At 43.5% G+C, this 22,131-nt stretch overlaps 1 protein-coding gene across 1 annotated transcript in view; it reads left to right on the top strand.

The window, feature by feature from the left end:
* The window catches only part of IL31RA (interleukin 31 receptor A), a 79,579-nt gene extending 66,987 nt beyond the window's left edge, over positions 1-12,592 (top strand). Inside the window, exons 13-15 of the mRNA XM_088469449.1 lie at positions 2,391-2,484; positions 9,817-9,895; positions 12,158-12,592. Of these exons, the coding sequence (XP_088325575.1) occupies positions 2,391-2,484; positions 9,817-9,895; positions 12,158-12,592 (608 nt within the window). The remainder of the gene's footprint in view (positions 1-2,390; positions 2,485-9,816; positions 9,896-12,157) is intronic.
* The last annotated feature ends 9,539 nt before the right edge of the window (positions 12,593-22,131 follow it).

The following is a 22,131-nucleotide window of genomic DNA, read 5'->3' as shown; positions in this document are numbered from 1 at the left end:
GCAGTCCTCATTATTGGGGACTATGGGCCTGATTCAGAGCCACTCGTAAGCGGCCGCTCGTTTGCTCCGAGCGATGTTCGCACAACTGCGCATGCGTATGGGTTGTAATACGCATGCGCGAACCATTCATTGCGGTCGGAAATTGTGTGCTCGCAAAATAGCGAGTGCCTGCTAATTTGAGTGACGGGATGAGGCGTTTGTGGGTGGTAACAGGGGAAGGTGCTTGAAAACGGGGAGTGGAGATCCGAACGCAGGCGTGCCAAACGGTCAAAACGGGCGTTTTAAGGGTGTGCATAATTAACAAAGCAGCGTCATCGACCACGTCACTTGGTTGTCTTTTAGCCTGAACTGCTCGCATGATTGCGGTAGGAAAATCCAACCACAAGCACTGCGAGCAGTTCATATGCCTTTCGATGTACTCGATTAATCTAATAAATAGCGTAGATGACGTAGGATGCGAGCGGTCAGGGGGGCGTTTTAAAAAAAATAGCGAGCGCATCTTTTGTTCGCTCGTTCAGACATAGAGGCGTCAACAGACCGCAAAGAGCGAGCGCTCTATTTAAATATCCGGACCCTTTTTCTGAACGAGCGAGCGCAAATAGCGTCCGGCACTGAATCAGGCCCTATGATCTGACCTCTTTGTACCAAACTCCAGAAGGCAAAGTTTTTCAGAGTTTGGGTCCAGTAGTTTACATCATATTCAGATGGTGTAAACTGCTTTAAGCCTATGGAGGCTTAGGATAGGAAAGAGATCATTCTTTATTTTCTTTCTTTCTTTCTTTCTCTGTCTTTCTTTCTTTCTTTCTCTGTCTTTCTTTCTTTCTTTCTTTCTCTGTCTTTCTTTCTTTCTTTCTTTCTCTGTCTTTCTTTCTCTGTCTTTCTTTCTTTCTCTGTCTTTCTCTCTCTTTCTCTTTCTCTCTCTCTCTCTCTCTCTCTCTCTCCCTCCCCCTCCCTCTCTCTCTCTCTCTCTCTCTCTCCCTCCCCCTCTCTCTCTACCTCCCCCTCCAGTTGGCTCTAGAGGCTGTCACTGTGTGCATGCGCATTTGTCTGTTGTACCCAGCGACTGCCGGAAGTTTACCTTTTGGCGGCCATTGGTGGGCGTTTCTGACACAGTCGCATCAGATATGTCCGTGTCAGGGAAAGCCCAACTTGGCATGGTCGCATCTGATGCGACCACGCCAGGCAAGTGGTTAGTTATACACAAAAAAGTTTCTTTTAGCTGTGCTTTCCAGACAGCCCCTGGAAAACCCTGTGTTCCACCCAGTTACAGTAGTGCAGCATCATTTATTCTGAACTTTTAAAAAATTAATAATTAACTATGTTGTCTATGTTTTATAGTAATAAGGACAGCATAAGGCAAGTGCAATCTGACTGAGCCAGTTTAAACCCCATGGTTGTGGGAGCAGTATACCTTTAAGAGTTATGATGTTGGTGTCAGTCATTAGTGTTAGCCTATAGGGTGCCTTGGGGGTTTGGCCTTGCTGGTATATTAGGTCTGTTATCCAAAGATTTGGATAACTCTTTGTTTCTGGAAATCCCACCCTCCCTCTCTGTTTGTGGTGTGTTGTTTGCTGGATGTGTTGTGGCGAAAGAACGGTAACGTGCTTCTACTTATACAAATTAGATGGGTGCGCTCTCCTTGATCAATGATAGGCCAAACACGTCCCTTCCGGGAAATGACATAGCCCGTCCGGGCGTGCTTAATGCTGGAGAGTTGAACACCAACGGTGACGTGTTTGGTCTGCGTGTGTTTTGTGTGTCCGTTCTTTGTTGTCTGCCACCATACTAACTTTAAGCTCACAATCAATTTCGATTGGCAACTTCTAATTAGATAGCCCAAATTCAATATTATATTAATTATTAATTAATTATTAATAATCTAATGTCAAATAAATCTGACCTTTAATTTTAAATCCAACTCCTGTTGTCCGTGTGTTTATTGTTAGATAAGTTTTTAGTTGTGTTAAGTCTAAAAGGTATAGTGTACAGCTCAACCATAAGGAGTTCAAAGCAACTTATCTGAACTCTGTGGTAAAGCAAATAAAAAGGAGCAACTTTGCACCTGGACAGATCAGGTTACAATGCAATGGGGGTGCCAATAAATTTATTTTTTGGATGCAGGATAAATACTGACTTTTGCATGTAGCCCACAAGCTCTATATTTACGCTGGAATTTATAGTTAAACTAACTCTAAATCTGCCCCACCTGCAGCGGAACACAGTTATGCCAAGGAGCAAATCTGCTACTTTTTGTTTTTTAATTTGTTTTCACTTTCCTCCCAACTCTGAACCAGCCTCTCTGTTTAAAATGATTAATACATGATTATGTCCCATCAGGTCCTCTAAGCTCTTTTTAAATATCTATATTTCTTTACTTATTTTAAATAAAGACATTCAGGATATTGGCGCATTGACTGGAACAATAGGAATATGTGTGATGCTTCTAGTGGTCGCTGGAATTACATATGTGCAAAAGAAAGAAAAGTAAGTACTTTGGTTTTATTGCGGGCACCGGATCGCTGCGTGTGTGGGCACCGTCTGATATGTCGGCTGTTGGATAGTGGATCGCATCGCTGGGTACACATTGTACAGTGTGTACCCAGCTTCACAATACACTAGGTACCTTACTAGTATTAGGAGTATACAGACATATCACAATGTTTCGCAATCTTCAAAATCCTTCTCCCTTAGATCATAAGTAAATATCACCAGGGTTCCCAGCATATTGTGTATTATGCAAGAAATAAAGTAGCACATAGTGACATATTGTAGGATACTTTTTTGAAATGATTTAATAGTTACACTTACAAAGGTTAAGATGTATCAAATCAAATACACAAACAAAGGTGCAACCATCAAGCCCCATACCAGTCAGAGTAGTTAAACAGGCACCTCACAATAGATCATAGGATTCCTGGGACCCAGGTAGAGTGGAGGCCTGTTTCCTGATTAGGAGCCCCATTTATCAAGGATCGCTTTTGCAATGCGATCAGGGCATGCCAGTAACGCCCCTGATCGCATTGCAAAATGCGATCCTATCGGCTGGATGGATTATCCAGGACATGCAGGGAGACGGGCTCTGAATGGGGGGTATTTATCATAGCTTGGAGCGAGATAAAATTGTGAGATATAAAGTACAAACCAATCAGCTCCTGTCATTTCACAAACACAGATAAGTTAGAGGCTGATTGGTTAGTACTTTATCTCTCACAATTTTAGCTCTCTCTCTTCTTTGATAAGTACCCCCAAAAAATTTTTAGTGATTAGGCTGCTGAGTTTGAGAGCACTGATTCTAGTTACCATTCACAGACATTGTAATTTAACTAATACAAGTGAAATTTTGTGTGTGTATGTATGTGTATATATATATATATATATATATATATATATATATATATTACATACACCCACAAGGTGTGGCTATTAAATAATGAGACTGATACTATCATTTATATTTGTTTATATTAGGTACATTTTGACTCCGTTCCCATTCTATGTACTCTACTCCTGCATCCACACAAAGCTGCATTCTTATTGTGCATTGGTCAGAGCCGTGCTGTAGCTCATTATCTGTCAGCTGTCTCAACAGCTCCGTCGTTTTCTTCTTTACCTCAGTAACTGATGCAAAACTGGTTCCTTTGAGTACAGATTTGACTTTAGGGAAAAGAATAAAGTCACACGGTGCTAGATCTGGCGAGTATGGAGGGTGTTCTAGCACTGCAATCTGTTTCTCGGCCAAAGACTGCTTCACAGTGATAGCTCTGTGGGCTGGTGCGTTGTCCTGATGGAAGATGAAACCATATTTCCACAACTCTGACCTTTTTCTTCTGATTCCTTCCCACAAAGTTGCTAGAACACTTTTGTAGTAATGTTGATTCATCATTCTGATGCTGAGTCGGTGGGCAATTAAAACAATTTTTTTTAATTTTTTCCACATTTTTATTTGTTTTTTATGTGCACGGCCTTCCGGTATGTTCATCATCTTCGTCATCCTCAGGACCGTCGCTAAATCTTTTCTGCCACTCAAACACACGTGCACGTGACATACAATCTGCCCTGTAAGCCTCGGTTAGCATATGGAAGGATTTGGTGGGCGTTTTGTTTAATTTAACTAAAACTTTTACGTTAATGCGTTGCTCTACTTTGAACTAAGTACTTTTATGACACACAGGAACAACACAATTTCTTTGAACACAGCAAACTATCTGTGCGAGAGGGGTGACACAACAGAAAAGCTGATTCATATAAACAGACAAAGTAATAAATAGGAGACATATGCAACAGTTATTTACAAGGGCACTAGATACACTTGTATCATACTTCAAGTTTCTTCTCTTGGTCCCAAATACACTAAATGCCAAATTAATAATAATTAAATAGATCTGTGGGAGCCAAATAACAAAACATATTGATAAGAAGTATAGATCAATTTGTATCATAATTATTGAATAAAAGCTAAGTTTTATACCAATATTTTCTGATGGGTAATCTTAATATTTAAAATCAAATGTGCTGACTGACTGACTCATCAACGCCCAGCCCAAACCCCAGGACCTAGAAACATGAAAATCGGGGTGTATATTCCTTCCGTGACGTAAGTTCCCACTCAGAAGGGATTTTTTTTTTAAATTAGACTCCTAAGGTGGTGAAAAGGGCTAAAATGTTTCCTCCCCTGTGCAATGTCCTGACTGTCTCATTGTGACTGTAGCACAGTTCATATTCAAACACCAACTGTCACCCCAAGTGCTGCCAAACATCACTGGCAGTTGGTGTGGCGCCCCTATTTGAATAGTGTGAGTTAAGGTGCCCACACACATACCTACTATACTCACATTCCGACGATGTGTCCGATTTCCCTTGAAACTCTCCCGGCAGCTCTGCACACGATATGCTGTCCAATCTTCATCCGATCTCCTGCAGCCAGATTTTTTCACAGTGCATTTGAGTCTAGATAGTCAGATCTGCCCTACAACACGGCAGATCTGAAGATGCGATGTGTAACCTGCGCATATCGCATCGTGATCGTGAGTGGGGACTCACGATTTGGTCATTTTTCACCCGATCTGTCATTCCGACGTGTCGGAATCGGCCAGATCGGGGAAAAAAATCGCTGTGTGTGTGGCCAGCTTAAGGAATGTGTTACTACAGAGGTGAGAGAGGAAAATGTGTTACACAGGTGAGGGAGGGGAATGTATTACTACACAGGTGAGGGAGGGAATGTCAAATGTATTACTACAGGGTGAATTAAGGTAATGTGTTACAAAACGGATGAGGGAGGGGCATAAGTTACTATAGGTGTGAGGGAGGGGAATATCAAAGATTTTCTGTTGTCATTTGCAGCTCCTGATCATATGGAGACTGTAATGCAGTGAGCTATCAATATTAATATAGCCAATACACTCCAATACATCCTTCTACCATTACCTTCCCGTGAAGGTGAAGGTCCCTGGGCCTCTGCCTCTTCTGTGGGTAGAAAGGTCAATACACACATTTCTGCCTTAAATTGGAAACAGAGCCTACGGGTCTATTTATGACACCGCGGCTTCCGTAAGCCGCTGAGTTTGGCCTCGGCACTAATAATTACAAAACACGCTGGGCTTTGCACCTAATATTACTGCCCTATTAAATTTCACAACCAAAACTACCAGCAAGCAGTTGCTTTGAAAACCAGCCGCTTAGTAAATATACCCCGAGGTGTCTACAATAAGGTCCACATGAGTTTCCTTACACGCAGAACACGTTATTAGCATCTGTCAAGTTACGTTTTGGGGAATTGTTTGTTGATAATATTGCTTTCATTGACAGCGGGTCTGCAGGACATTTTATGGATATGATTCTACCTCTTGAGTCAGATATCAAACTATATAGCTTGGATGTTAGTCCACTCTATGGGGTTCTTTTGGTTTTTATACTCCTAGACAGACATTAATGTTGGTTTATTCCAAATATATTTCTTAATTTCCTGTAGAGCTAAGATTGCCATGGTAATGTAAATATTATCATGAGACAAACTGGAAAGAGTAATGCAGCATACACACGGTCAGATGTGTCAGATGAACGATTTGACCAACGATTTGAACTATAAACGATTTTTGACTGCATTAAAATGAATGGAATCGTCCAAATCTGACTGCAAACACATCAGATGTCAGATATCAATATCTGACCATCAGGAACATTCATTGTTCAGACATTTCAGATATGTCAGGTTTTCCTTCAGATATGAACGATTGAACGATTTTTTAAATCGTTATCGTTCAGATCTGAAGAAAAATCTGACCGTGTGTGTGCACCATAATATGGGTGAGGATTGTAAGAATATATGTTTATTTCAGCTTATCTGGTTGTCTTCTACATGTATACAGAATATTCTTGCTCACTATGCTGCATTTAATGACACATTTTGTAAAAAAATAAATATATGGATAGGTTGCCTCCGCTTTGACACTTAGGGGTAAATTTACTAAGCTCCATGTCCTGCCCACGTCTGTCCATTTTTAAACACTAGTGGGAACGATCAGATTCAGGAGGTTTTTTTTTAAATAAAAATTGCACTTCTTCCAGTATGACATAACACTTCTTTCCAATTGGACAAACCAGTCATTGCTTGTAACATAACATTTTATGGTAAAGAGATATATATTTATCATGTAGGAGGACTTTTCCAGTGACTAGTAAATTCACCCTTTAGTAAAGGTTTAGAATGTAAAGTACGAGTTTACAAAATTGGAGGTTTTGCCCATTGCAGCCAATCAGATTCTTGCTATCATTAATCTGGTGCAATCTATATAATGATAGCTACTGTATAATTTGATTGACTGATGGGGGCAACACCTCTACTCTTGTAAATCCACTTTAGTAAATGTACCCCTCAATGTTGTTGCACAAAGGTAACAAGATTGTAATTCATCAGCTATTACATTAAACAGAATTAAATAAAATTAACAGCTTGAACATTTAAGATTATTTATACTAATATCACCCAAATTTTATTTTAAAATTGTTTTGCAATTAATTTTTTACTGTGAGCCACGTGGATCACAGCCAGCGCCGTAACTACATTGGTGCAGGCCACGCCCCTCCACTTGATGTCACATGGAGGGGGTGGGGCCACGATCCCCAGTAATTACAGCATTGCCTGGAGCATCCTCAGGATGCTCCCGGGTGCTGTAAGGGACACTCCTGTCAGTGGCGGGCTGGGCCGGGGGGCAGGGTGCCATGTGCCCCCCGGGCCGCAGCGTCATGCAGGCCAGTGCAGTCTGTGTCACTGTGACACAGACTGCACCGCGTGTGTAGCGCTGACCGGACGGAGTTCGGTCAGCGCTACACTGACAAACACACAGCCGCCGGCTCCGCCAGCTGTGTGTTTGTTGTAAGCAGCAGCCAATGAGAGTCTGTCAGACTCTCATTAGCTGCTGCTGCTGCGCCCACTGCGGGAGCCGTTCCATCTTCCGGCTCCCGCAGTGGGCAATGGGAGAGACGTCATGATGTCATATGACGTCTCTCCCATAATGCAGAGCGGCCCGGCCCGGGAGTACAGACGGAGGAGCAGATGGCGGCGGCGGGAGCGGGGATTCAGGTAAGTGTTTTTTTTATTTTGTTTTTTATATTATGTGTGTCTACTGGGGGGACTACAAAGGGGGGACTACTACTACTGGGGGCATTACAAGGGGGAGGGGACTACTACTACTGGGGGCACTATAAGGGGACCACTACTACTACTGGGGGCACTACAAGGGGGAGGACTACTACTACTGGGGACACTAAAAGGGGGAGGACTACTACTACTGGGGACACTACAAGGGGGGGACTACTACTGGGGGCACTACAGGGGGGGACTACTACTACTGGGGGCACTGCAAGGGGGGACTACTACTAATGGGGGCACTACAAAGGGGGTACTACTACTGGGGGCACTGCAAAGGGGTGGACTACTATTACTGGGGGCACTACAACGGGGAGGGGACTACTACTACTGGGGACTACTACTACTGGGGGCACTATAAGGGGACTACTACTACTGGGGGTACTACAAGGGGGGTGGGGGACTACTACTACTGGGGACACTACAAGGGGGGTGGGGGACTACTTCTAGGGGGGGGCACTACAAGGGGGAGGGGACTACTACTACTGGGGACTACTACTACTGGGGGCACTATAAGGGGACTACTACTACTGGGGGCACTACAAGGGGGGTGGGGGACTACTACTACTGGGAACTACTACTACTACTGGGGACACTACAAGGGGGGGACTACTACTGGGGGGACTACTACTACTGGGGGCACTACAAGGGGGGGACTACTACTAATGGGGGCACTACAAAGGGGGGGACTACTACTACTGGGGGCACTGCAAAGGGGGGGGACTACTACTACTGGGGGCACTACAAAGGGGGGGACTACTACTACTGGGGGCACTACAAGGGGGGGGACTACTACTGGGGGCACTACTGGAGGCCTGCATAAGGGTGTTCTCTCCTGTGGCACACGGGGGGCACTGCATATGGGCACTACGACAGGGGGCTACCCTAATCTTTATTTTTACCTTACATTAATCCCATATGGACCCGCCTCCTTCCTGGAACACTTGAAGGGGGGGGCGCCGTAGCACGCATATTCTTCGGACACCCTGGCTACACGCTACTCCTCTACCAGGGCCGCCTGCATGCCTTTGCCCTCCAGGCTAAACGTTGCCAGCCAGCCTCTGGCTCCAGTTGGCACTGCTGCGGAGATTCTGGCAGCAGGGTGCTGTTACAGGCACCCTGCTAGCCAGATGCCTCTGCGGTCTATGTAGCCGCACCGCTTGCACACCCCTAGTTACGGCCCTGGTCACAGCCAATCAGTGGCCTCAAACACGGACGAGCAGGTAACATGATGAGCAGAATACGACATGCAGGATACAGGTTGCACAGCATGTAGAGCCATAAATTGTATAAGTCAATGAGACAATTAACCAGGTATAGAGCCCAGGGAAAGGCACAAATTAGCGTAATCAGGTAGGCAATTGAGAAGATATCATTAAGTTAAGTTTTATTTATATTTTTCTTTTAGATTCATTATTTTAGTTTTGTCTTTAAGTCTGATTCAACTTTAGCTACATTCTTTGTCTCTATAGACGGGATGTAGTCTGGAATCTGACGGTCTAAATGCCGGCTACCAGCTTCCAGACTTCTTTATCCCGACTAGGGACGAATGACAGGCGTCTAAATCTAGACGCCTGTCATTTGCCGACGTCTGGAGACCGGCGCCCGGCATCCCGATTGAGTGGATGCCAGGCGCAGCAGCGGGCAGCCCCAATTAGGTTTAGGGCTCCCGGGGGGGACTTAGGGTTAGGCACCCCCCCAGGAGGTTAGGGTTAGGCTAGGGGGACGGAGGGTTAGGGTTAGGCACCCCCGGGGGAGGTTAGGGTTAGGCATCCCCTCCAGGGGACTTAGGTTTAGGCAGCGGGGAAGGGGGGGTTAGGTTTAGGCACTTAGAGGGGAGGGGTTAGGGGGGTTAGGTTAGGTTAGTAAATACTTAACTTTAGGACGCTCTGGATTTCCTCCTTTGTCGGACAGCCACTGTCGGGAACTGAACTGCCAGCCATGCGGCCGGCGGTAATACATATCACACCCCTATAGACACAGAAGAGATTGCTAAACTACAATATGACTTCTTTGATTGTACAGGCAGAGAGAGGACTAAATATATAATGGTAATTCTACAAACATGATGGCCAACATTAAACACTTTCATCTAATCCTCTCATCTGTACCAACACAGCAGATGAAAGTCATACTAACAAAGTTTATAGATCATTTCTGATATTTTACAGCATGAGAAATCTCTTCTGGCCGAATATCCCCGACCCAGCACAGAGCAGTATTGCAGAATGGCCATCACACTGGTCCCAGGTAATGTACAGTATGGGCACTTGGTTTGTCAAATGTATAGTAGTGGGCCACTTGCCTTTAGGACAGACTATTCATTTCAGTGAGGGTGTCCAAGGACTACAGCTTGGAGGCTTGAACATTGTCTCGGACTAATGGCAATATGCATAAAACGTTAGCCATAAAATGGTCATTTACAGTAGTAGTGGGGGACACTAATTAGGATTTCCGAATGGATGTATATGAACATACTATAAAGATGGTGTGTGCTGTAGCGTATGATGTAAAGATGGTGGCCACTCACTGTAACATAAGATATAATTTATATTATATGTTACAGTGAATGACCACCATCTATATATCATACGCTGCAGCGACCACCATTTATTATATTAAGATGGCGGGTGCTGCAGCGTATGATATATAGATGGTTGTCGCTATAGCACAGGGGTGGGGAACCTATTTTTCAGCAGAGGGCCATTTTGATATATATAACATTATTGGAGGGGCCGTTGCAGGCCACGCCCCCTCATGACGCATGGGGACGGGGCCACAATCGCCAGTGATTACAGCAATGGCTGGAGCATCCTGAGGATTCTCTGGGGGGCTGTAAGGGCAGCATTGTGACCTTCTAAAGCCTCCTAAGGATGCTCTAGGCGGCACTGCTGCATGGATTCTGCCTGCAGGGTGCCATTATAGGATAGATGAGGTTAGCAGAAAATAGCTCAAAGGGCCAGACCAAATGAATCCGGGGGCCTTATACGGCCCCCGGGCCTGAGGTTCCCCATCCCTGCTATAGCATACGCTACTGTGGCGGGGTGATGCTGCTGCCTTTTTCAAGAACAATTTCATTCTATCTGTGCACATACAGTAGTTCAAAATGAGCAGCAAATTGGACAGGTGAGGTCACCAGGGTTATCTTAAGATCAGTGCTTTATTTCAGCAGGAACTCAGGGCCTGATTCAGAGGCGGACGCTATTTGCGCTCGCTCGTTCAGAAAAAGGGGCTGGATATTTAAATAGAGCGCTCGCTCTTTGCGGTCTGTTGACGCCTCTATGTCTGAACGAGCGAACGAAACATGCGCTCGCTATTTGTTAAAAAACGCCCCCTGGCCGCTCGCATCCTACGTCATCTCCGCTATTTATTAGATTAATCGAGTACATCGAAAGGCGTATGAACTGCTCGCAGTGCTTGTGGTAGCATTATCCTACCGCAATCATGCGAGCAGTTCAGGCTAAAAGACAATCAAGTGTCGTGGTCGATGACGCTGCTTTGTTAATTATGCACACCCTTAAAACGCCCGTTTTGACCGTTTGGCACGCCTGCGTTCGGATCTCCACTCCCCGTTTTCAAGCACCTTCCCCTGTTACCACCCACAAACGCCTCATTCTGTCACTCAGATTAGCCGGCATTCGCTATTTTGCGAGCACACAATTTCTGACCGCAATGACTGGTTCGAGCATGCGTATTGCAACCCATATGCCTGCGCAGTTGTGCGAACATCGCTTGGAGCGAACGAGCGGCCGCTTACGAGCGGCTCTGATTTAGGCCCTCAGTTCCTGAACCTCTCATTAACTATGATGTAATGCCCTGGGCCAAAATTTATTTTCCATAAGATAAGTTTCTGTATATGTGTGTGTGTGTGTATATATATATATATATATATATATATATATATATATAATATACATACACAGTCAGGTGCATGAATATACAAAAAAGGTGTGCTTTAGCTGCAGATGTTCAGATTTAATTTGAGGGCAATTACATCCAAATCAGATGAACAGTGTAGGAATTACAACGGTTTATATATGTGCCTCCCACTTGTTTCATTTCAAAGCCATTGTGGTGGTGAATAGAGGCCAAAATATGACAATTCTGTCAATGTCCCAATATTTATGCACCTGACTGTATATATATATATATATATATACATATATATATATATATATATATATATATAAAAAGCACTAATCCATGGCACTCACCATTCCTAGATATGGCTGTAGTTTAGAATAGAATAGAAACCACCGTCAAACCGCCGCTTAGTAAATATTGCCCCATGACTAAAGAGGATTTCATCCCGGGAGCCCTGCTGGAGAAACAGCGTTCCTACATGCTAACTCCACCTGCTTCTGGTACCTAACCAGAGTGCTGTAGGCTGCACAGTGTCAGTCTATGAGGGTTTCATTGTTAGCAAATGGATAGTGTTTTCCCCAACATGGTTTCTCTGTTGCTATATCGGTCCTTTAATAACCTGTACACAACTTTATTCTTTCCCTACAGACCTCTCTTATTCAAGATTCAGTGAAGTCAGACGGTGTCTTCCATTCAGGAGACCTTCAGGTTCTACATGCAGTGTACAAAAATGAAAGCGTTTCCCTTATAGATGAAGAAAAGCGAAAGCTTCTATTTGCTGACATGTCAAAAGGCTCCTCGTCATCTATGACCCAGGAAGAATCCTCCCAAGTGCACTATGCAACAACGGAGAGCTGCCAGCAGCATCTAGCTGGCACAGCACAATTATATTCTGGCTCTGTAAGCAGCAGCAGCAGGAGCTCGCTGATCTCTTTATTTGGTGACCTAGATGCTGGGATCCAGGAGATGCCATGTACCTTTGTACTAGCAAATGTCAGTGGAGCAGAGATTGCTGCAGTCAATCCGTACTTGAAAAACTCTGTGAGGATGAGGGAAACTATACCTGTTGCTAATTATGAATAGTGATACAGGGTCTGATTCAGTAAGGATCGCCATTGCGATTGCAATAGCGATTACGCACGCAGTCTCACTGTGAAGATATGCCAATGATTGCAATCGCAATGCCATCGCAGCCTACCATAAGGATGCCTCCTTTACCTTACACACATCCTAAATACTTAGCAAGACTGTGAAACCATCGGTAACATCGAGTACAATCGTAACCTCACGCACACTTGCACAAGGTCTGACTTTACTCAGCAATTGCTAACCTCATCGCACGGTATCAGTAAAAGCCCAAGCTGTGTATGGCATTGCAGTGGCTAATTTATGCAGCCCCTGGAACGGCGTTCGAATGCACTGGCACATCTGCGTTTCGCCGACCACCCCTCCCGTCACCACCCCCAAACGCTACTTCCTGTCAATCACTCTGCGATGGGTCTGTATGCAAATTGCGAGCACAGTCCTGATCACAGTAGAGTCTTCGCACACTGCGATGCATACGCAAAGCACAACAATCGGCCGATTGTGTGCGGAATCACAGCTGCGATTGGCAGTGAATCAGGCTCACAGAGCGGAGAGTTAGAACTTTAGACAATTTACATTCCAAGTAAAATGCTTATTGTTTATCTGAGCATGAGTAATGAGCCATTGCTTTATGGATATAGCCAATGCCACTCAGAGGAGAAGTGGAGGTCTTGACCAAAACAACCAATCAGATTCTACAGATGTGTCTTTTTACATCTTAGCTGCATAAGCGGCAAATGTGCCTGCAAATCGTGGCATAGACCATGCAATCCTATAGGATCACGGGTGCGACCGTCGTGCCTGCGTCCGCTAGCGGGCACTTATTCACGGCATGTGTACTGCGGTGTGCCGCAGTGCCAGCCAAGATGGAAAAGGACACGTCTGCAGCTATCATTTATCTGCTATATTGTATAAACTAACAGCTGGAATCTGGTTGCTATGGGTAACACCTCTACTTGCCCTCTTTAGAAGGTTTGATAGATCTGCCCCTTAGTCCTAACTTCAGTACCACCACCAGTCTAACACTGTCACTAATCTGTAGCCTAACCCAAATCCCCCTCCCCTAGTGAGGGTAACAGACCATCAACAGGACCAATGCAGAATGGATCAAAGGCCGATCAAGTACTTACTAGCGAGCCTATATTAATATCCGTGTTATTTCACATGTATGTGTGCTATGATTTATTATGCACCATAGCTGTTTACTAAACAATCCCCTGTTCAAGGTCCTAAAATTAAAACTGCTAGCCTCCCGACCATGTTCTGGTCCTCATAGACTTCAGAGAAACATAACCATTTGAAACGATTCAACTAAATGGTTTCCCCAGTAGGATGATTGCTTGCTCAACACGGACTTGCAGTTGATATCATGCAGAGACCTGGAGAATTACAACAATATTATAGAATTATCTAATTTAAATTGCACTCTGTAAAGAAGTTATATTTGTATCCCCCCCAGCCCCCTCCAATATATATATATACCCGCCAAACACAAACAAGCAGCGGCACTCGGAAGCTAGTTATCAGTATAAATAATGTATTAAATACAATACATATCCTGTATCAACGTTTCGGGACACACACGTCCCTTTATATAATGTGTGTGTATGTATATAGAGAGCGATACTGTATATACATATAATCAAATATCAAAGGGCTTTTTTTTTTTTTTTTAATCATATAATTTTATTGGGGTATCAATACAAGAGAAACATAGAAAAAAAACAGTGCAGTCCCCAAGGGGGATTAAGGAACAAAATAAACAGTAAATATTCCTCATACAAATAGATATGTAACAAGTATAATGATATACTGATATTGAAAGTGAACTTTTCCCCTCCTTTTTCTTTGTAATTCCTTAAGAAAGTAGCACAGAACAGAGAAACAAAATATCAAGAGAAGAGAGAGAAAGAAAAAAAAAAAGAAAAAAAGAAAATAAAAAATATAATAATAATAATTGAGTAGGAAAGTAAATAAATAAATAAAAATTAAAAATTTTGAAATTATGTAGAAGAGAAAATAAAATAGAAAATAGAAAATAAAATAAAAAAAAAAATAAAAATAAAAAATGTATATAAATAAATATCTGGGAGTGGAGAGGAAGAGGAAGATAGCGAGCTGGGGGGATAGAATAAAGAATTTGAGAGGGAGAGGGAGAGAAAAGAGAAAGAAAAGAGAAAAAAGCAGAGGGCAAATAATTATGAAAGACCAGGAGGGGTCACACCCTGGGAGCCATACCAGGGAGACCAGATTGCGTTAAACTTGTCCACCGTGTTGTGTTGAAGGCTTGTGATATATTCCATCTTGGCCACAAACCAGACACAGTTGAGAAACTGTTGACGAGTAGGAGGGAGTGGTTGTTTCCAAGAGCTAGCAATCTGATATTTGGCGGCACAGGAGATGTGTAGGGCCAACTTATTCTCATGGTTGGAAAGTTGACAGATCGGGGCACACAGGAATGATGATGTTCGTCCATGCAAGATGACGTTTTGCCTCTTTCTGAGTTCCGTTTTTTTGGAGGGAAAAATCCGAACTCAACGTGCAAACTCGAACCTATCCGAGCCTGCACATCCCTAGTTATGATAAAGGGCCCTAATGGCCTGGAGAAATCTACCATGAAAACCGAAGCCAAGAAGAGTATTAATCATAAAGGGCCAAGAGACCCTATCAAAGGCCTTTTCGGCATCAAGAGCAAGAAGGAGAGAGGGGAGTTTAATAGAGTTTACATGATGTATAAGATCCACTGTACGCCTAGTGTTATCGAGGGCTTGTCGGGAGGGGACAAAACCTACCTGGTCCGGATGAATAAGAGAAGAGAGAATGGGGTTTAGTCTATTTGCCAATATTTTTGCAAAAAGTTTGAGATCCGTATTTAGAAGGGAAATTGGTCGATAGTTAGTTACCAAATGGGGGTCCTTACCCGGTTTCGGGATAACTGTTATTTTAGCCCTGGTGGTATCAGTGGGAAAAAAATTACCTTAAAAAATTTGATTAAAAGAGTTTGTGAGATGGGGGATTAGAGAGCTCTGGAATGTTTTATAGTAAGAAAAGGGGAGACCATCCGGACCAGGTGCCTTCGAAGGTTTCTGATGTTTAAGTGCACAGGTAACCTCTTCCTCAGTTATGGGGAGGTTAAGTGATTCAGAGGTGGAAGCATCGATGTGGGGTAGATCACAAGAAGTCAAGTAGTCAGTAATGGGGAGGGGGGGTGGGGACGGATCGTGATCTGTAAGGTTATAAAGATAAGAATAATAATCTTTAAAGATAGAATTGATTTTGGAGGGACAGTATTGAAGAGATCCAGAATGGTCCTTGAGCGCAGGAATCGCCATAGCAACCTTGCGGGCCTTTAAACGATTGGCAAGAAGAGTGTGCGCCTTATTGCTCTTTTCATAGAATCGCTGATTCAGCCATCTAAGAGATTTTTAAATTTTTTTCAGAAAGAATCGAGTTAAGGGCAGATTTTGCAGTGGTGAGTTGTTTATAGAGAGCATCAGTGGGCGTGCGCTTATGGAGAGACTCCAAGTGGTGAACCTGATCTGTGAGAGATCGGAGAAGATGCTTGTGTTCTTTATTTCTGTGAGAAGCGAAGCTGATGATGTGCCCACGAAGGACGGACTTATGAGCCTCCCACTCCATGGGAGAACATCCGGAGCAGGAGACATTAAGAGCAAAGTAATCCTTTAAGACACCTATAATTTTTGTTTGGAAGTGAGGGATTTTAAGGAGGGTCTCATTCAACCGCCAAGTGGGCCTGATAACCGGGGTATCTAAGAAATCGAGGGAGGAAGTAACGATAGAGTGATCAGACCAGGAATTAGAAATGATACTCGCATCTGTAAGGTGTTTGGAAATGGGGAGACTACATAAAATAAAATCGATTCTGGAATAAGTACGATGGGGGTTGGACTAGAATGTGTAATCCTTAGAAGAGGGATTGAGGGAGCGCCACGTGTCAAATAGACCAGCCGATTTCATATGTTTATTTAGAGTTTTAGATATAGGACAGGTGGAAGGGCGGGTCCGAGAAAGAGACTTATCCAACGTCGGATCCAGAACAGAGTTAAAGTCGCCACCAAGAAGCAAGTGACCAATACGATGTTTGTTCAGTATTTTAAAAAAAGAATTAAAGAAACGACATTGGCCTACATTAGGGGCATATACTGTGGCGATAGTCACCTCTGTGTGTCCGAGCCTGCCAGTGAGAATAATGTATCGACCGTCCGCATCGGTATATACAGATTCTTGGGAAAAAGGTAAGTTATTTTTAATGAGAATGGCCACACCATTATGTTTATACGTACTGGAGGAATACAACACGGTGGAGAAGTATCTGGAGGTAAGAGAAGGGTGGTTTGGTGAGCGGAAGTGGGTTTCCTGCAAAAGGACTATGTCGGCTTTTATTGATCGAATAGTGCGAAACAGGTGGGAACGCTTCTGAGGAGTATTGAGGCCGCGGACATTCATTGAGGCTATAGTGAGAGGCATATCGGGTCAGTTTTGTGTAGGCTAGAAAGGAGCAGAGGAATGGAAATAAGGGTCCCAGCTCGCAAGGGAAAATGTAGAGAAAAATAGAGTGAGGGAGAAAATAAGAAGGGGAGAGAATGAAAAAGGAGAGAAGAAGGAAGGGGAAAAAGAAAACAAAAAAAAACAAAAAAAAAAACCAACAACAACAACAGGAACTGAGTACGAAAACCCTACCTACAAAGAAGGAGGAGAATGTATTCAAAAGGTTGGACTTAGAAATCCAGAGAGGAGCAGGCTAAGAAAGCCAAATAACCCTCTAATAGAGTCGAACACAACAAAAATAACAAATGTTGACAGTGTCGTAATTAGAGAAAGATATAAATCTCCTAAAAAAGAGAAGAAAAGAACAGAGAAGGATTTGTATGGGATCAGAAGCATCCCCCGGGTGCAGAAAGGGGCGAGAAGGGGAAAGAAGTAACAGATTGGTAATTTCAATCACAAAAAGAGCAAAACTTAGAGAGACATACAAAAAAAAAACGAGAAGAAAAAAAAAAAAAAAAAGGGGAGGAAACATATATAGGGTGAAGTTATAGATTACAATTGTAGTAAGGAGAGCAAGGCAGAAAAACGCTACAATATTTCCATGCTCTAAACATCATAAAAGATAAGACATAATAATAATAAACAACTAGCAGCATAACAGATCTGTATTAGCTAGTATCTAAACTGAAAAAACAGCTAAAGATAATATACATATATGGGAAATAGATACACAACATAACACAGAGTTGTCCCAATAATAGCAACAAATGGTAACCATAAAGATTACTATAATTACAAAGAAAAAAAAGAATAAAGTAAATGAAAATATACAGTAAATAGCATCAGATCAATATTAGCTAGTAGCTAAATAAAGAGAACAGCTAAAAATATATGTAAAAAGAAAATAGATACAGAACATAATACCGAGTTTTTCAGATATTAGTAACAAATGATAACCATATCTAGAAAGTAAATAAACAGTCTACATCTCAACTATATTACCTAGAAGAGAGACGAGCAAGAAAGGGGAGAGGTACGGGGTGGGGTAAATACAGATCGGAAACCAGTAGTCAGATCATGGTTGAAAGTTAGTAAAAAAAAAAAACAAGACTTAAATGTGAAGAATAATATAGCAGAAACAAGGGACAATTGTTGATGGATAAGGCACTCACGAAACGTCGGGGTTCCCTTCAGGGGAGGGGCCCGATTCCTCTAGGTAGTGAAGCAAGTCCTTACATTCACGAAGATCTCGAATGATAACTGTCTTGCCGTTCAGGTCTACAATAAGCTTAAAGGGGAACCCCCAGCGATATCTGATTCTTCTATCACGAAGAGCCTTGGTTAAGTTCCGAAAGTCTCTTCTCTTGGCAATCGTCTGGGGTGAAAGATCCTGGTAGAATTGGAGCTTGGCTAATTCGAACAGGATGTGTGGTTTACCCTTTGTAGGGTTGAGAACGAGTTCTTTGTCCTTATACCTAAGGAACCTCATAATGACGTCACGAGGAGGATCATTGTCCCTGGGTTTCGGCCGAAGAGCTCGGTGAGCCCTTTCAAGTGGTAGTGAGCGTGAGCCAAGGTCAGGGAGTAGAAAAGCGAAATTCTATACAGATATGATTCCAGAACATCAGGAGAAACCGATTCCGGGATGTTACGAATGCGGATATTATTCCTACGTCCCCGGTTTTCCAAATCTTCGTTTTTAGAGCGAAGGTCAGAAAGTTCACTGACGACATGATCCAGGTCTCTGCTAGTTTCATTTAAGGCTTTCTGAAAGCCGTCCTGGCGAGACTCAAGTTTAGTGGTTCTTGCAGCCAGAGTTGAAACTTCAGCTTTAATAGAGGCAACTGCATTGTCGAGTTTGGTTTCAAGAGAGTCCTTAAAATCCGTAATGAGGGAGTGAAGAGCTAGAATGTCTTCTTTAGTGGATGGGGTGGGTGAGTGAGAACCATTCTTATCCATGGCAATGAAAGGGGGGGAAGGGGGACCCCTTTGTTGAGATGATTTCGTACCTCTCGTGAAGTTTTGCGAAATATCACTTCCCCCTTGTTTAGGAGTCTTGGTAGTAGATTTCTGCATGTGTGGGCCACCAGTGTCAGGGTTGCCGAGAGAAGAAAATATATATATATAAAAAATAAAAAAAAACAGAGAAAAAATAAAATATATAGGGGATTAAAGCACCCAGGGGATGGGGGACATGCCCACTTAATGTGTCATTTTATTCAATTAGTCAGGATTGAGGACCTGACAACTGAGAAATATAGAACCGTGAATAAGTTATATAGCCCTATTCAAGTGCAGCCTGTTAGTGGGTAGTAGGAGCTTAGTAAAGAAATACAATGGGTGGAGATATTACAGTGAGAAACCACAAGATGGAGCCTGAGTCTCCAGAATGGAATCTTATATTCTCATAAAGCTATTACTCCTATAGGCATAAAAATAGCTATATACACACACCCATAGATATAGATAATAATAAAAATGCCCCCCGACTGCAATATTCAGAGCTACCAGTATCACCATATAGTAAAAGTGCGTGGCCAGATGAAGTAGGATGGGCTGCAATATGGAGAGAGCACCCAGGGGCTAGGGGTGATCCAGCAGGCTAATAACCACTACCTGCACGCAGGGCAGAGAGGACACAAGCCTCTGACAGTGCCTTAGGGGTGAGCTGCGCTGAGGACAACAGACACAGGCCAGCCTACTATCAGTGAGCCCCAGGAGCAGGCCCCGACAGGCACACCGGGATTTAGCACAGCTGGGAGGACCAAGATGGCTGACAGTCCCCAGCTCCGGAGGTCAGCTCCGGCAGTGAGAGAGGGTCCAGATCCCGTGACAGGAGGCAAGGTACCTGGGGGGGGAGATCGCAGGTCTCTAATCAGGGCAGCCACAAAGAAGAGGGTGATGAGTTAGTGCTGCGCGCTTCAGCGCCGTCACCTCCGCGATCGTCAGGGAGGCTTCCAGACTCGAGGTCCCAGCTTGTGGAAGGGTGGAGGGCCGCAACCCGCGAGGAAGATAGGAGATCCTCCCCCGGCTCCGCGATCGCCACCACCCGATGCACGCCTGGTGTAGGATACCGGGGAGACGCTCCTAGAGCCAGATGGCAGCAGTGGATGTACTGTAGGGCGATAAAGAGAAGGTGAGCGCCGGGAGCCCCTGTGTTAAGCGTCTTCTCGGAATGGCTGCCAGGCCACGCCCCATCAAAGGGCTTTAAAGAGGAAAAATTACTGGGATAAGTTTTAGGAAGGGAGTGAAATAACTCCCCGACTATCGATGTAGCGTTAAAAGAAAGTAAAAAAACAGAATCAAGCCAAATGCTTCCACTTTACTTTCAATTAATAATATACAATAATAATTTGTGAAATATTATGGTGCTGCTAAATATACCATAAACATGAGAATACCTTTTGTATCTGTAACTAAGGAATTGGTTACAGGTACATAAAGTATTGTCAAGTGTGTATGTGTACATTTAGCAGTGCCATAGCATTTCACTAATTATTATTGTATATCAATTTAGTGAATAAACAGAAAAGAAATTAGATTGAAATAACACACAGCAATTCCAAAGAGAAAAGATATAAATGAATCTGACCTGGACCCCAAGCTTCATTTCACTATGGCTTCAAATCATTAAGTTTACATCATCGGCACAGACTAAAACTAACATGAATGCGGGGAAGGGGTGCATTAGGTTTTATAATGAAGTAGGAGGTGTTGGATATCTGGGGAAGAATTTCCATGGTTTTTAGTGGTCCACCAGCCACAGAGCGTTCAAAGATTACAGTAGGGAAGAGTTAAAGTAGGGTCAGAAAACTGGATTGCTTGGCCCCCTAATATACCATGGTTCCTAAAACAGACTTAGGCCTCTATTTACTACAATCCGCACATTGAATGCAGATTGTAGTGTGATATTATCGACTGAATTTGCATTGTGAATTCAGGCAATATCACAGGGATTTACTACAAATCCCTTGCAAGGACAGAGCTTGCGCTAAAGTTCTGTCCCTGCGAATCCCCTCTGCACACTAGTCACGGTATTTTCGCAAAAAATACAGTGACAAAGTGCCTGTGCATGCGCTGGCCGCCGCTGCTACCCCCACCGGTGCTAAGCTCTGCCCCCTCGATCGCGGACCCCTCCTCTCCCTTAATTACACTTACCTGCATGATCCGGGTTTCCGGTGATGTCCTCCATGCCTCCGATCAGGTGATCTCCCATACTGCACTGGGACCCGATCACCTGATGACTGGGCCGCAGTGCACTATGGGAGACCAGCTGACCGGAGGGGAGACCTCTCCGGAGGCCCGATCACCGGTGCCTGTCAGGTAAGTAAAAAATGTTTTTGACAATTTTTTTTCTGTTTTGACAGTAATCAGCTTGCAGTCTGTTTAGACCACACAACTGATTATTGGGACCGACTCCCGGCTCTGCTATCCTCGTTAGGGAGACCTTGGATAACGCCTCCAGGTGGCGTTATTATCACAGGGCTTTCCCCGATATTTTTTTACAACTTATTTTTTAGCAACTTTGGTCAGATCACATTTCCCATTACAATTATGGGAAATGCGACCTGCTTACTAAAAATAAGTGATACTTAGGGGTTGGAGTATAATTTTACGAATTCTACTCCAATTGCCCTTTAGTAACTATAGGTGATACTAAAATAATGTGAAAAGGGTGTGAAAACACCCTTTTTCACTTTATTTTAGTAAAAATAATGTTAATAAATAGAGCCCTTAATGTTTACTGTTATACCCCCTCCCCAACTAGCAGCATGTGGTCTTGGACTCCAAGGTACTCCCTCTTCTCTGTTAAGACTCCAAGGTACTCCCTCTTCTCTGTTAAACCTGTAATAATCTGTTGGTAGGTCTGAAATGCAAAATTAGTTTGCAATAGAAGAATGTATCATAACAGATGGGTCAGTAGGTCAAATATCTCGTGAAACATACTGTAGTAAGGGCCCTGGATATAGGCTATTTGCCAAGCAGTAACTTGTGGATAAGGGTGCTAGCATGAAATATTATGTTTA

This window comes from Taudactylus pleione, unplaced genomic scaffold, assembly GCF_031769625.1.
Source record: "Taudactylus pleione unplaced genomic scaffold, aTauple2 ptg000092l, whole genome shotgun sequence".
Classification (NCBI taxonomy): Eukaryota; Metazoa; Chordata; class Amphibia; order Anura; family Myobatrachidae; genus Taudactylus; species Taudactylus pleione.
Note: the sequence above shows the minus strand (reverse complement) of the source record. Positions and strands in the feature narration are given on the sequence as shown.